Source organism: Trichechus manatus, unplaced genomic scaffold (assembly GCF_000243295.1).
Source record: "Trichechus manatus latirostris isolate Lorelei unplaced genomic scaffold, TriManLat1.0 scaffold00033, whole genome shotgun sequence".
Lineage (NCBI taxonomy): Eukaryota > Metazoa > Chordata > Mammalia > Sirenia > Trichechidae > Trichechus > Trichechus manatus.
The window spans coordinates 9843998-9857799 of NW_004443969.1; the positions used below are offsets into that span (position 1 = coordinate 9843998).

The 13802-nt window shown below is 36.3% G+C and overlaps 1 protein-coding gene across 2 annotated transcripts in view; it reads left to right on the forward strand.

Annotated features, from left to right (window-relative positions):
- UBXN4 (UBX domain protein 4) overlaps positions 1-13802 on the forward strand; it is a 40291-nt gene that overhangs the window by 18427 nt on the left and 8062 nt on the right. For both annotated transcript variants that reach the window (XM_004375092.2, XM_023730203.1), the window contains exons 6-9: positions 2405-2498; positions 9069-9123; positions 9857-10021; positions 10884-11011. In XM_004375092.2, the coding sequence (XP_004375149.1) occupies positions 2405-2498; positions 9069-9123; positions 9857-10021; positions 10884-11011 (442 nt within the window). The remainder of the gene's footprint in view (positions 1-2404; positions 2499-9068; positions 9124-9856; positions 10022-10883; positions 11012-13802) is intronic.

The following is a 13802-nucleotide window of genomic DNA, read 5'->3' on the forward strand; positions in this document are numbered from 1 at the left end:
GGGAATCATGACCTAGGCAAGTTGACACATATTTTTGGGGGACACAATTACAGTCCATGGCAGGGCTCAAAGTGACATATTTCTTAGATTCTTAACTTTTTTCTCTTTCTAAAAATTGGGAAATATCTGCCTATTGTTACTCATAATTTCTCAGAGACTTCTGTCTTAGTTATCTAGTGCTGCTATAACAGAATTATCTCAAGTGGATGGCTTTAACAACAGAAATTTATCTTCTCAGTTTAGGAGGTTAGAACTCTGAATTTAGGGTGCTGACTCTTGGGGAAGGCTTTCTGTCTTTGTTGGCCCTGCAGGAAGGTGCTTGTCTCTTCAGCTTTTGCTTCCTGGTTTCTTGGAGATTTCCATGTAGATTGGCATCTGTCTTCCCCCATTTCTACTTGCTTAATCTGCTGCTTTTATATTTTGTAAGAGGTTGACTCAGGACACACCCTACACACTAATCCTGCCTTGTTAACATAACAAAGACAGTTTATTCTCAAATGGGATTATAATCACAGGCATAGAGGTTAGGATTTACAACACATATTTTGTGGGGACACAGTTCAGTCCATAACAACTTTCAACCATGATTCTATGATTTTCTAGTTTTTTCATGATACACTACTTTGGGAACTTAGAAGTTTACCATAAATAGATTTAGAGCCTTTGCTTTAGGCTACTAGATGCTCTTGCTATTTACCTACCTATTTGGGGCTTAAATAGTGTCTTAATTATGTATGTTCTGCTCTTTTAAGCTTAAAAGTCATTGAAGAAGGTAGAAGCCAAATAGATACGAAATAATTCTGTCACCTTGAATTATATCATTTTTCTAAGAAGTTGGCCTGCTCATACTTTGTTCATCATCTTATATCAGACTTAATGAACAAAACTCTTTTTGGTTGTTCTTTTTTATTTTTTCCCCACACCCATTCATTCTGTTTTTTGACGTTGTTCTAAACATTTTCACAGTTCTAAAAATATTTTTTAAAGATGTATCTAAAATTCCTTAAACATAAAAGGAGATACTAAGAATAGCAAAGTTATAAGAAATACTTAGTAATAATAATTATTTCTACTACTACTATAATAACTAAAGCACTTATTATGTGTCAGTTTCAGTAAAGTTCTAAGTACTTGTATTAACTCATGTAATTCTTACAATGACTCTATGAGGTGGTTGTTGTTAGGTGCCGTCGAGTCGGTTCCAACTCATAGCGACCTTATGTACAACAAAACGAAACACTGCCCAGTCCTGCGCCATCCTCACGATCGTTGTTATGCTTGAGCCCATTGTTGCAGCCACTGTGTCAGTCCATCTCTTTGAGGGTCTTCCTCTTTTGCGCTGACCCTCTACTTTACCAAGCATGATGTCCTTCTCCGTGGACTGATCCTGCCTGATAACATGTCCAAAGTATCTGAGATGTAGTCTTGCCATCCTTGCTTCTAAGGAGCATTCTGGCTATACTTCTTCCAAGACAGATTTGTTCATTTTTTTGGCAGTTCCTAGCATATTCAATATTCCATAAGTTTACTACTCTCATTTTACAGATGAGGAACAGAAAGGTTAAGTAACTTACTAAATTGACAGAACTTTGACTTGGACTCAGGCTTTGTGGTTTCACAGTCCTTGCTCTTTAAAAGATCATAAATGTAAAGAAGAATCAAGTTGTTGGTGAGTGGGAAGGGAGGAAAAGACAAACAGAGGTACCAGGCATACATTAAGAAAGTATCAGGCCCTTGCTGTCCACTAGAACAGGCCAGGACAAATTTCAGTCCTTAAAAAAATCCTTAAAGGAATACTGGTATAAAAACAAAGAGCATCTCTAAGGAATTTTCTGCTTGGCATAAGCAGATTCCTTGGGACCATTATAGAGCTATAACCAAGATCAAACTTGACCTCTAGATCTACATGTTCAATATCATAAATCATAAATACATGTGGCTATTTAAAGTTAATTGAAAATAAATAGAATTAATTCAGTCCTTTAACTGCATTAGCCCCATTTCAAGTGCTTAGTAGCCACATGTCTCCAGTATTTTGGACAGCATAGATATTGGACAGCACTGCTCTTGAGTGAAGACAGTCCATGCATGGCCAGGTGTACTTATTCTGCTTTTGCTATACCCCCTCCTGCCAGGTTATTTGATATTTTTTCATGTTTTACCTCTGACCTTTGCCTTGGTGGCCCTTATGAGTGCCTTATTTGCCATGTATACACCATTTTATCCAGATCCAGACTTTAGGATTAGTAGTAGCTGATTTCTTATCTCTACTTTTATTTTTACGGAAAATATGTAATGTTTAAGAAACAAGATTATTAACAAATGTTGAAACTGAAAAGATTCATACCTTCTAATAGTTAGCATTAAAAACAGTATTCTTTTTTCTTTTTATTTAATAATTAAGGAGGAGAAAGTTCAGGCCATGCCACTCCCTCTCAGGATCCTAGTGAGTGTTCAAATCCAAGACCTGCAGAAGACCTCACCGTCAGAGTGGAAAGGTTTGCTTTTTTTTTTTGTAATGTAGTATTTTGTTAAAAAGATGTTTTCAGTTATTTCATTAATTTGAATGAAAGCCACAGTTACACAGATGAAGTTTCATAATTTTGTGTTGTAATATTTGATTACTTGACCAGCTTATTTTTAACTGTAAAGATTACAGGAGCCCTGGTGGTGCAGTGGTTAAGAGCTCAGCTGCTAAACAAAAGTTCGGCAGTTCAAATCCACCAGGCACTCCTTGGAAACCCTATGGGGCGGTTCTGCTCTGTCCTTTAGGGTCGCTATGAATCAGAATCGACTCGACGGCAACAGGTTTTGGTTTATAAAGATTACATTCTGGCAGTAAAGCTTTTTTGTATCTCTGAAGTCATCAGTAAGCTTATACGTCTGGTCATTCTGCGAACCTCCCTTTTACTGTTATGTGTGTTTCCATCTGTCACTTCTGCTTATAATCTGTCCATAAACCAAAGCCAAACCTATTGTTATCGAGTTGATTCCGACTCATAGCCACCCTATAGGACAGGGTAGAACTACCCCATAGGGTTTCCAAGGAGTGGTTGGTGGATCCAAACTGCTCACATTTTGGTTAGCAGCCGTAGCTCTTAACCACTGTGCCACCAGGGCTCCAGTAATCTGTCCATACCATAGTATAAAAAGCTCCTGATGGGCAAGGGCTTCAGCTAATTTTATGACTGTGTACTGAGCCTGGTTTCTGCATAAGTAGGTGTCTACTGAATCTCATTTTTTGTTGGTTGGTCTAATAATGAATGCAAATTTCTGACTTTTTGTTTCTAGTTTTGTATTTTTAATGATACAGTAATTATCAAATCATAGTCTTTTCGCTATGATTCTTAAAAGTTATATGAGCTGTGAATAATCAGTGAGTTATCAGGAGTATTTTTTAATGCTGACTTAAACCACTTAGCATCATATGGAAGTTTTAAAAATTTCTCAGGGAGACTTGATACTTTCTTGTTCACACAGATACTATGAGCAAACAAAGTTCAGAATGATTGCTGACATTGGTTCTTTGGGTTCGCCTATGACTCAAGATCAGTTTCCTTTCAGCAAAGCCTTGATTCTGATTGTTCTGTACATTCTTTACAGGAATTGGGGCAGAGCCAAGACTTTGAGGTGAAAAACAGGATAGATCCTCTCACAGCGGTGAGGAAACGGTATAAGACTAGAACAGCAGCAGGGAACCAAGGTTCTCAGGGGCCCATCCTCTTTTGTTTCATTCTGTTTTGCTCGTACCAGGCCTGTCACTGTGTGTTCTTACTTGTACCACTCTTGGATGAAATGAAAACCAGAATTCTGGGAAAGAGTTCAGAGACTTGGAAAGGAAGGAAGAAATACGTCAGGCAGCAGCTTTATAGGGTGGGTTGGAATCAGGCACTGTTTGTATTTAGGGCAGTAGGAAAGAGGAGTTTCTGTGGCTGTTGTTTCTTAAATAGCTTCCATTCCTATGTAAGAGAATGTCAGTTGGTGTCTGCCTGTATGGTTCTGCAAATAGAATATAATATACCATTTTTAATTAATAGTTTTTATAAACATACGTACTGGTGTGTATGTGTTATATGTAGTATCAATCAATTAAAGACTTTATGACATACACCAAAATGTTTATACTAATATCTATGAAAGAGGAATTACGGATTTTTTTCCCTTGTTCTGAGGTTACCATATTGTCTTCTTTGAGCATTATTACTTTTATAATTAGCGTTTATTGAGTACTATTACTTTTATAAGGAGCCTTGGTGGTACAACAGTTAAGTGCTCGGCTGCTACCGAAATTTGGGCAATTTGAACCTATGCAGTGGCTCCTTGGGAGAAAGACCTGGTGATCTGCTCCTGTAAACATTACAGCCTAGAAAATCCTATGGGGGCCACTCTGCTCTGTCACATAAGGTCACTGTGAGTCAAAATCAACTCAAGGCACCTAACAACAACCACAATGTACTTTCATAATTAGCATATCAGAACTGGTTGGGTCTGCACCTAAGGTTCCTTCAGCTAAAAAAAAAAAGAAGTTGAAGCTCTCAGAGATACATACATACATACATACATAAACATACATAGAAACAAATACATACGTATTTTTTTTAACGAGTATGCTGTTAGGACCATGGCATGAACTATATGTGGGTTGGGTGCTTTAAAAAGGATACTAATATCCCTGAGACTATGGCCCTAAGACACCCTTCTGAACTGGAAATGAAGCCATTCCCAGAGATCACCTTTCAGCCAAACCATAGACAGGCCCATAAAATAATAACAGCTGAGAGGACGGGCTCCTTAGAACAATCAATTATACAAGATCAAAAGGGCAACATTTGCCCAAAAGCAAAGATGATAAGGCAGGAAGGGGTAGAAAATCAGGACAAAAGGAAACGGAACCCAGGGTGGAAATGAGGAGAGTGCTGACACATTGTGGGGATGAAACCAGTGTCATGGAACACTTTATATACAAACTGTCGAATGGGAAACTGATTGCTTTGTAAACTTCCACCTAATGAACAATAAAAATTTAAAAAAAGAAAAAGGATACTAATATCGAAGTTGGATGAAGTGTTAATTAACTCTCTTTGTTGTTATTGATAAACTCTTGATAATGAAACTTTTTATTGGGAACTAACTTTTCATTCTTAGATAATCTTTGAAAAACCCTGGTCATTTAATTAAAATCTTAGACCGCATTTCAAATTCTTATTGCTGAGACAAATTTATCAGACTTAGTTGAGCTATAAAGCCTAGGTTCTAACACTGATTCACAAGCTGTTGTCCTGTATTTTGTTTATATGAGTTCATACCCAATTAGGAATTCTGTTTCTTTTGTGCAGTTTGATTCATTGACACTTGTAAATAATTAATAACACCAACCTATGTAATCTTCCTATCCTGAATGTCCTCTTAGCTCATCATTTATAATCCTTAGGGTTGCCTTCATTTTCACCGTACCCTGCTGTAGATTCTGTGATGCTCTTATACCACTGACTGACGTATTCCCTGGCATCATCCGAGGGTTTATTGGACTCTGAAACCCTAAAGTTCTGCCACTTTTCCTGTCTCACAGAACTAAACTGCTTTGCTTTTTCTCAGCCCAGATAAATTGGGCCAATAAGTCCCTGTGGTATACTTGAGTATTTATAGAACTTTGTAATATCAAGCTCTGCAAAGAAAAAATTGCTGGATTTTTATCTAACTTTGATAGTATTTTAAAATACGTTTTATACAGATTAAAAACTCAGTCTTAAAACTTGGTGGGATGGATTAGTAAATGTAAGATCTTAACTTTTCTCTTAGGCTATGAGATTTATTTCCAGAGACTAAATTTTTGGAAAATTAATTACTCAACATTAGATCTGAGGCTTTTTTCTCATCTAACTTCAAGGAGAACTAATTTTGTTAGGGGAAAAGGTGAGCTACTCAAATTGATACCAGCTCAAATTTATCCTTCCTTGTACATAATAAGAACATAGTCTTTCAGCCTTGAGCTGCCTTTTGTCAAGGAAGTAAACTTAATTTTTAACTGTCAGATCGGTGCTCTGTAATTGTTAGATCTAAATTTTTGTTTTTAATACTAATTAAAGTATATGAAACTTTTTATTCTTTAAAGGACAAGGAAATAAAAATATTTTAGTGATTCATGTGAATACATAAATCTTTTAGTCAAAATATTTTGTTTATATTTTGTAATTTATTATTTTCATTATATTTAAAAATGGACAGAATTCTTTGGGAAGGATAATATATAGTACCGTTAATTCCTCTTCCCAGCCTTTTAATTTGAAAAGTTTTAAACCTAAAAAAGTTGAAAGAATAATATAATGAAGAAAAAATCGTTTTTTTGACTGAATCATATGAAACTTACAGACATCATTTCAGATCATCCCTAAACACCTCAGCATGTATCTCCTAAGAATAAAGACATTTTCAGATACTAATATAATACCAGGAGCACTGGTGGCACAGTGGTTTTAAGCATTCAGCTGCTAACCCAAAGGTCAGTGGTTTGAACCCACCAGCTGCTCTGTGGAAGAAAAAGACCTGGCGATCTGCTCCCTTAAAGATTTCAGCCTAGAAAACCCTATGGGATTGTTCTACTCTGTTCTACAAATGTAATATGAGTTGGAATCAACTCAACAGTAAGCAACAACAGTACAATACCATTGTCACACTGAAGAGATTGTAAATTAATACAGTAAGATTATCTGATATACTGTCTATATTTAGATTTCCCCATTGTCCCAATAATTCCTTGATAACCCCACCACCCCTGCATGTAGAGAAGAGCATTGATTTGCCTCCCCTCACCCTTAATCACTTTTTTTTTAAGTAAACTTTTAAAGATACCAGCACCCAGATCAAGAAATAGAAAATTACCAGTGTCCCAGAAGCCTTCCTAATTAATGCCCCTCCTCAATTACTACTTCCTTCTCAAGGATAACCACTGTCTTGAATCCAACACCACAGATTAGTTTTGCCTGTTTTTGAGTTTTATAATGGAATCGTACCACGTTATTCTTTTTATATTTGATCTCTTGCTCACTATTATGTTTGGGTGATATGGATTACACTTCAACATAAAGAAAACAAAAATCCTCACAACTGGACCGATAAGCAACATCATGATAAACAGAGAAAAGATTGAAGTTGTCATGGACTTCATTTTACTTGGATCCACAGTCAACACCCATGGAAGCAGCACTCAAGAAATCAGACAGTTCTCATTGGGCAAATCTGCTGCAGAAGACCTCTTTAAAGTGTAAAAAGCAAAGATGTCACCTTGAAGACTAAGGTGCGCCTGACCCAGGCCATGGTGTTTTCAGTCGCCTCACGTGCGTAGGAAAGCTGGACAATGAATAAGGAAGACAGAAGAGGAATTGATGCCTTTGAATTATTGTGTTGGCAAAGAGGATTGAATATACCATGGCCTGTCGAAAGAACGAACAAATCTGTCTTGGAAGAAGTACAATCAGAATGCTTCTTAGAAGGAAGGATGGCAAGACTATATCTCATATACTTTGGACATGTTGTCAGGAGGGATCAGTCCCTGGAGAAGGATATCATGCTTTGTAAAGTACCGGGTCAGTGAAAAAGAGGAAGACCCTCAACGAGATGGACTGACACAGTGGCTACAACAATGGGCTAAAGCATAACAGTTGTGAGGATGGCACAGGACCAGGCAGTGTTTCATTCTGTTGTACGTATAGTTGCTATGGGTCAGAACTGACTTGACGGCACCTAACAACAGCATGTTTGTGTGGCTCATCTGTGTTGCTCATGTGTCAATAGTTGGTGCACTCTTGTTGCTGTATAGTAGTCCGTTGTGTAGCTATACTACATTTTATTTATCCATTCTACTGTTAATGGATATTAGGACTATCTTTAGTTTTGGGCTGTTATGAATAGGGTTGCTGTGAACATTCTTGTGCATGTCCTGGTGAACATATGTACACATTTCTTTTGGGCATATATCTGGTAGTGGGAATTTCTGGGTCATAGATACTGGCTAGTCTTCATAGTGGTTGTACCAACTGATAAACTCCCCTCAGCAGTAGATCCTTTTTTTCCTTCTAATGTGTTATAATCTTTAACTCTTATTACTTTTTGGTGTGCACTTTGCCCCAGATTTGGTTAGTGGAATCCCCTTCATGCTAGCTTTTCTGCCCTTGTGAGCACTTCCTTGATTTCTGGCACAAGTTGTTCAGCTGAGTTTTAACACATGCATATACCTGTGTAACCCAAGTCCGTATCAGAGAGTACCATTTTTTTAAATTGAGATATAATTCACATAACAAAATCATCCTTTGAAAGTGTACAATTCAGTGTGTTTTAGAATATTCACAGGGTTTTGCAACCATCACTACTGTCTAATTGCAGAACCATTAAGTTTTTGGTTAATTTTTGTTTTAGCTAAAAATTACGCACACATTTTGCATGCTATTCACTTTAGAACTATTAGTTTTTAATTGATGAACTTCTTACATTTGGAAATCAGAACAGTATATTTTGGTACTATTAGTAAACCCAATGCTGTCAAGTCCATTCCGACTCATAGCGACCCTATAGGACAGAGCAGAACTGGCCCATAGGGTTTCCAAGGAGCACCTGGTGGATTCAAGCTGCTGACCTTTTGGTTAGCAGCTATAGCTCCTAACCCCTATGCCACCAGCGTTTCTGGTATTACTGCTAGCTTGTATAAATGCCGTTAAGTTTTGCTTTTATTTTTAACAGTTTGTGCCATGTTGGTGTTTAGGGGTAAAACATTTGTAAGTTATTGATTTACATATTGTTTGAAAACCTATTTGTATACTTCAAAGTCAGAATCAGAAAAATCAGACCAAAAAGAAAACTAAAGGTAAGTAGAGATAAGATACTTAGGATAGGCTCCCATTGGTTCATAGATTTGTCTAGGTACCAGGAACCTGGTAGATAAATTGTTGCTGTGCTTCCAGGGCCTTTTCTTATTAGTGTCTGTGCTTCCCCAGCTGTTTTTAGCTAAATAAATCTCCTAAATGTGTTTGATGTTAATATGTGTGTCTCAGTTAATGTCTTTTTTTAAAACACAGACTAACCAAAAAACTTGAAGAAAGGAGAGAAGAAAAGAGGAAAGAGGAAGAGCAGGTAAAATCCATATACCTAGCATTGTTTTACCTGTCCGTTCAGTGAAGAGTAGATCTAGGATGGCTCCCTAGTTATGCTTCAGTGTTATAGCATTGTGAAGGGAATTAGCTGTCTTTTTTAGTATCTTCCTATGATACACTTTTTGTGTTCTTTTTTTAAATAGCTAGAAATAAATTGGATCATCTTCTCTCCCTCTACAACGAGCCTTTTCCACTGAGAATATAGGGACTTGAATTCAGATTATTTGGTTTCAGACAGAAGATTGAATTTTAAGTTCCTTTTTGTGAAAAGAAATGTGTAGACATTTTGCTGAATTTTCCTTCTCCTGTGCTTGTATTTTAGCGCACCATTTATTTTTCTAACCATGTATGTCTAAACTGCATCATTACTTTGATTGTTAATATAGGAAGGTTATCATTTCTTCAAGCCAAATAAATGACTGCCTTGTTGCCCTTGGAGGTATCATACTCATCTTAGAAATCAGAGACCTGTAATTCTCTTGCTTTCAACTTACACTGACTGCATCATAATTTTAACACAACCATTGGCAAAGGTTTATTAATTGGTAGGCATTCGACCATTAACTGTGCTGTTAATAAACTCTAATAGATCCTTACATTTTAACAAGTTTTGTTCCTTTAGGTGTACCCTATAATCAGCTTGCTCTACATTTAAAATAATATCTGGGACAGACTATCAAATTATCTTAAAACTTATTTTCTCTTTAATTTAGAGAGAGATTAAGAAGGAAATTGAGAGAAGAAAAACTGGAAAAGAAATGTTGGATTATCGAAGAAAGCAAGAAGAAGAATTAACGAAAAGAATGTTAGAGGAAAGAAACAGAGAAAAAGCAGAAGATAGGGCAGCTCGAGAGCGTATAAAACAGCAGATTGCATTGGTGAGTATTAATTTTAAAGTTTCAATGCTTGACTCCAGGACATTTGTAAAATTATTTTTCTGTGCACATTGACTTTGGTTTATTATAAGACACTGCATGCAAAAATAGTGAGGTGACTCCAAGAGTAACCAATTCTCAGCTTCCTTTTATTAGAGTTTTTTGAATTAAGATACAGTTAAGGTTGCCTCTTTAGATGATTTTTTCAAAGTGATTTTTCTCCATGTTTTCTTATATTATGAATTTTATCAAGAAAGTCAAAAGGCAGCTTTCAGGGACTCTCTGGAAAACAAGCTAAGAATTGGTTACCTAGTAATCTTTAGTTACAAGCATTCTTTTTTCTTGAGACAAAGGGTTTGGACACATCATAGATGCTTAGGATGGTTTTGCAATAATTGCTTTTAGAATTCAGCAGTATGATACATATGAAAACCATGCCTACCTTAATAGTGTTTGTTCATTTGTTTGTCAGGTATTTATTGAGCATCTACTACATGCCAGACCTTGTTCCAGGGTCTGGATATATACTAGTGAGCAAAATGAAGTCCTTGTTTATTCAGTAATAACTTCAGGTCCCTGATAGTTGATAAAACTAAAAATTACCAGATCCAGAATGATGCACCATATTTTTACACAAATAACGCACGTGTTATACGGTTTTTGTCAACCACACAGCACCTTCGAGCATTATTTTCCTAGGCACGCTATGCACGTTGTGTGTGTAAACATGAAAAATGCAGTAGTTCACGTATGGCTTTAAGGAATTTCGTGCATATTTGTGTTTCTCATTAACTTGGGTTTGGAAATGTGTGAATGGATCATTCTGGCTGTGAAAGATAATTGGTGTCTAACGATTGTTTTAAAGGACCGTGCAGAGAGAGCTGCTCGTTTTGCAAAGACAAAGGAAGAAGTAGAAGCTGCCAAAGCAGCTGCCTTGCTGGCCAAACAGGCAGAAATGGAAGTCAAGAGGGAATCTTATGCAAGAGAAAGAAGGTACTTTATTTCATGCTGAAACATCTGTGTGTTAGTGTGGGCTGAGGAGAACAATAGTTGTGGGCTGGTTTTTAACACTGATGCATGCTGTGGTTGTAATAAGTAGTCAATTCCAGAAGGACATATTGACCAGTTTGGGAGCTGCCAGTGGTATTTGTCATTGAATGTGAATATATAATATAACAGTACTAAATATATAACTTTTAAAAGAGGACCTAAAAAAGGTCATTTTCAAGAGACAGAAACCACAAGCATCAAATGATTATGTTGATTATCTCGTGTGTACTAGGATTCTTTAGTTGTGTCAGAATCCCAAATTAAATAGGATTAAGCAAAAGAGGGAATAGGTTGGCTCTGCTGTTGGGAAATCCAGCAGTAGATTTGATTAGGCATAGCTGGATCCATTGGTCTAAAGGATGTCATTAGGACTTTTTCTTCTCTGTCTCTTCTTTTTTTCTGGCCTCTTAGCTTTTTTTGTTTTAACTTTGTTCTCTGGAAAATTCTCCAAATGATGTCAGGACAGCCCAGTATTTTCTGGTACCTTCAGGATCTTGAGCTTATAATCCCAGAGAGAAAAGATTAATCCTGTATCTCTCAAAACCCATAGCAGTGTCTAAGGAGAATTGTGAGTCGTGTGGCCACCTCCAGCCCAATCACTGTGTTTTCACTTGTATAGGCTCTTTGGTTTGGGTGGGTAACATGCCACCCCTGTGATGAAGGAGGTGAGTGAAATGCGGCTGATAATCACATCGGAATGAATGACATGAAGTAGCGGAGAGGCAGTTCCCAAAACAAAAATATGTTGAGAAGACAAAAAAGAAAAAAATTCAGATTCCCAGTACATCCTGTTAGTTAGACTATGTTAATATTTCTTTTCTGTATTTTCCATATTGGACAGTTAATAAACATTATGCTTATAAATCAGAAAAATAACTTTTTAAAAACTATTTTCCAAAGAGAGTGAAATATTTAGGAATAAATTTAACAAAAGAGTGTAAGGCTTATATATTAAAAACTATAAAATATTGTTGAAAGAAATTAAAATTACCTAAATAAATGAAAGGAAATCTCATGTTCATAGATCAGAAGACATAATATTGTTAAGATAGGAATATTCCCTAAATTCTGTTCTACAGATTCAGTTCAATCCATATCAAAATCTCAGCTGGCTTTTTTGCAGAAGTTGACAGTCTGATTCTAAAATTTATATGGAGGTGTAAGGGACCCAGAATAACAAGAACAATTTTGAAAAATGAAGAACAAAGTTGGAGGACTCACAGTTTCCGGTTTCAAAACGTACTGCAAAGCTACAGTAACCAAGACAGTGTGGAAGTGGCATAAGGATAGACATAGATGAATGGAATAAAATTGTGTGTCCAGAAATAAACCCTTAAATTTATAGTCAATTGATTTTTGACAGAGGTAGTAAAAATTCAATGGAGAAAGAATCATTTTTTCAACAAATGGTGCTCAGACAGCTGGATATACATAAGCAAAAGAATGAATTTGGACCCTTTACCTCATACCATATAAAAAATTGACTGAGAATGGTTCAGAGACCTAAATAGAAGAGTTAAATATGTAAAACTCTTAGGAAAAAACACAGGAAGAAATGTTTGTGATCTTGGAGTAGACAGTGGTTTCTAAGGTATGACACCAAAAGCACAAAGTAACAATAGAAAAAAACAGATAAATTGGGCTTCATCAAAATTAAAAACTTTTGTGCTTCAAAGGACACCATCAAGAAAGTGAAAATACAGCCCACAGAATGTGAGAAAATATTTGCAAATCATGTATCTGGTAAGGGACTTGTATCTAGAATAGGTAAAGAACTCATAACTCAACAATAAAAAGACAAAAAGCCCTATTTAAATATAGGTGAAGGCTATGAATAGACATTTCTCCATAGAAGATGTACAAATGACCAACAAGCACATGAAAAGTTGCTCAGCATCATTAGTCATTAGAGAAATGCGTATTAAAACCACATGTAATACCACTTCACACCCACTATGATAACTAAAAAATCATAATCACAAGTGTTGGCAAGGATGTGGAGAAATTAGAACCTTCATACATTGCTGGTGGGATTATAAAATGGTCCAGGTACTTTGAAAAACAATTTGACAGTTTCTTAAAATGTTAAACATAGAGTTACCATATGACCCAGCAATTCCACTCTCAGGTACATGTACAGTAGAATTGAGAAAACATCCTCACAAAAACGGGTTCATGAATGTTCATAGCAGCATTATTCATTTAATAGCCAATAAGTGGTAACAACCCAAATGTCCGTCTGTTGATGAATGGATAAACAAAAAGTGGTATGTTCCACACGATGGAATAACATTTGGCATTAAAAGGAAATGAGGTATCAATACATGCTGTAACAGATGAACCTTGAAAACACTATGCTGAGTGAAAGCCCAATTACAAAAGGCCACATATTATATGATACCAATTGTCTGAAAAGTTGACAATAGATAAATAGATAGAGATTGAAAGTAGACTAGTGGTTGCCGGTGGCTGGGAGAGAGGAATGATGGGGAGTGACTGCTGATGGGTATTTTTTGAGTGGTGAAAATGTTCTAGGATTAGGTAGTAGTGATGGTTGCTCAACTCTGAATATACTAAAAACCACTCAGTTGTATATTTTAAAAGGGTGAATTTTATGTTACGTGAATTATATCTCAATAAAGCTGTTATTAAAAAATAACAGAAGATCTGACATAGGGAGAAAAACTAGTGCATATTTCTATTTCCATTTTCCTCCAGCCTTTAATGATATTCT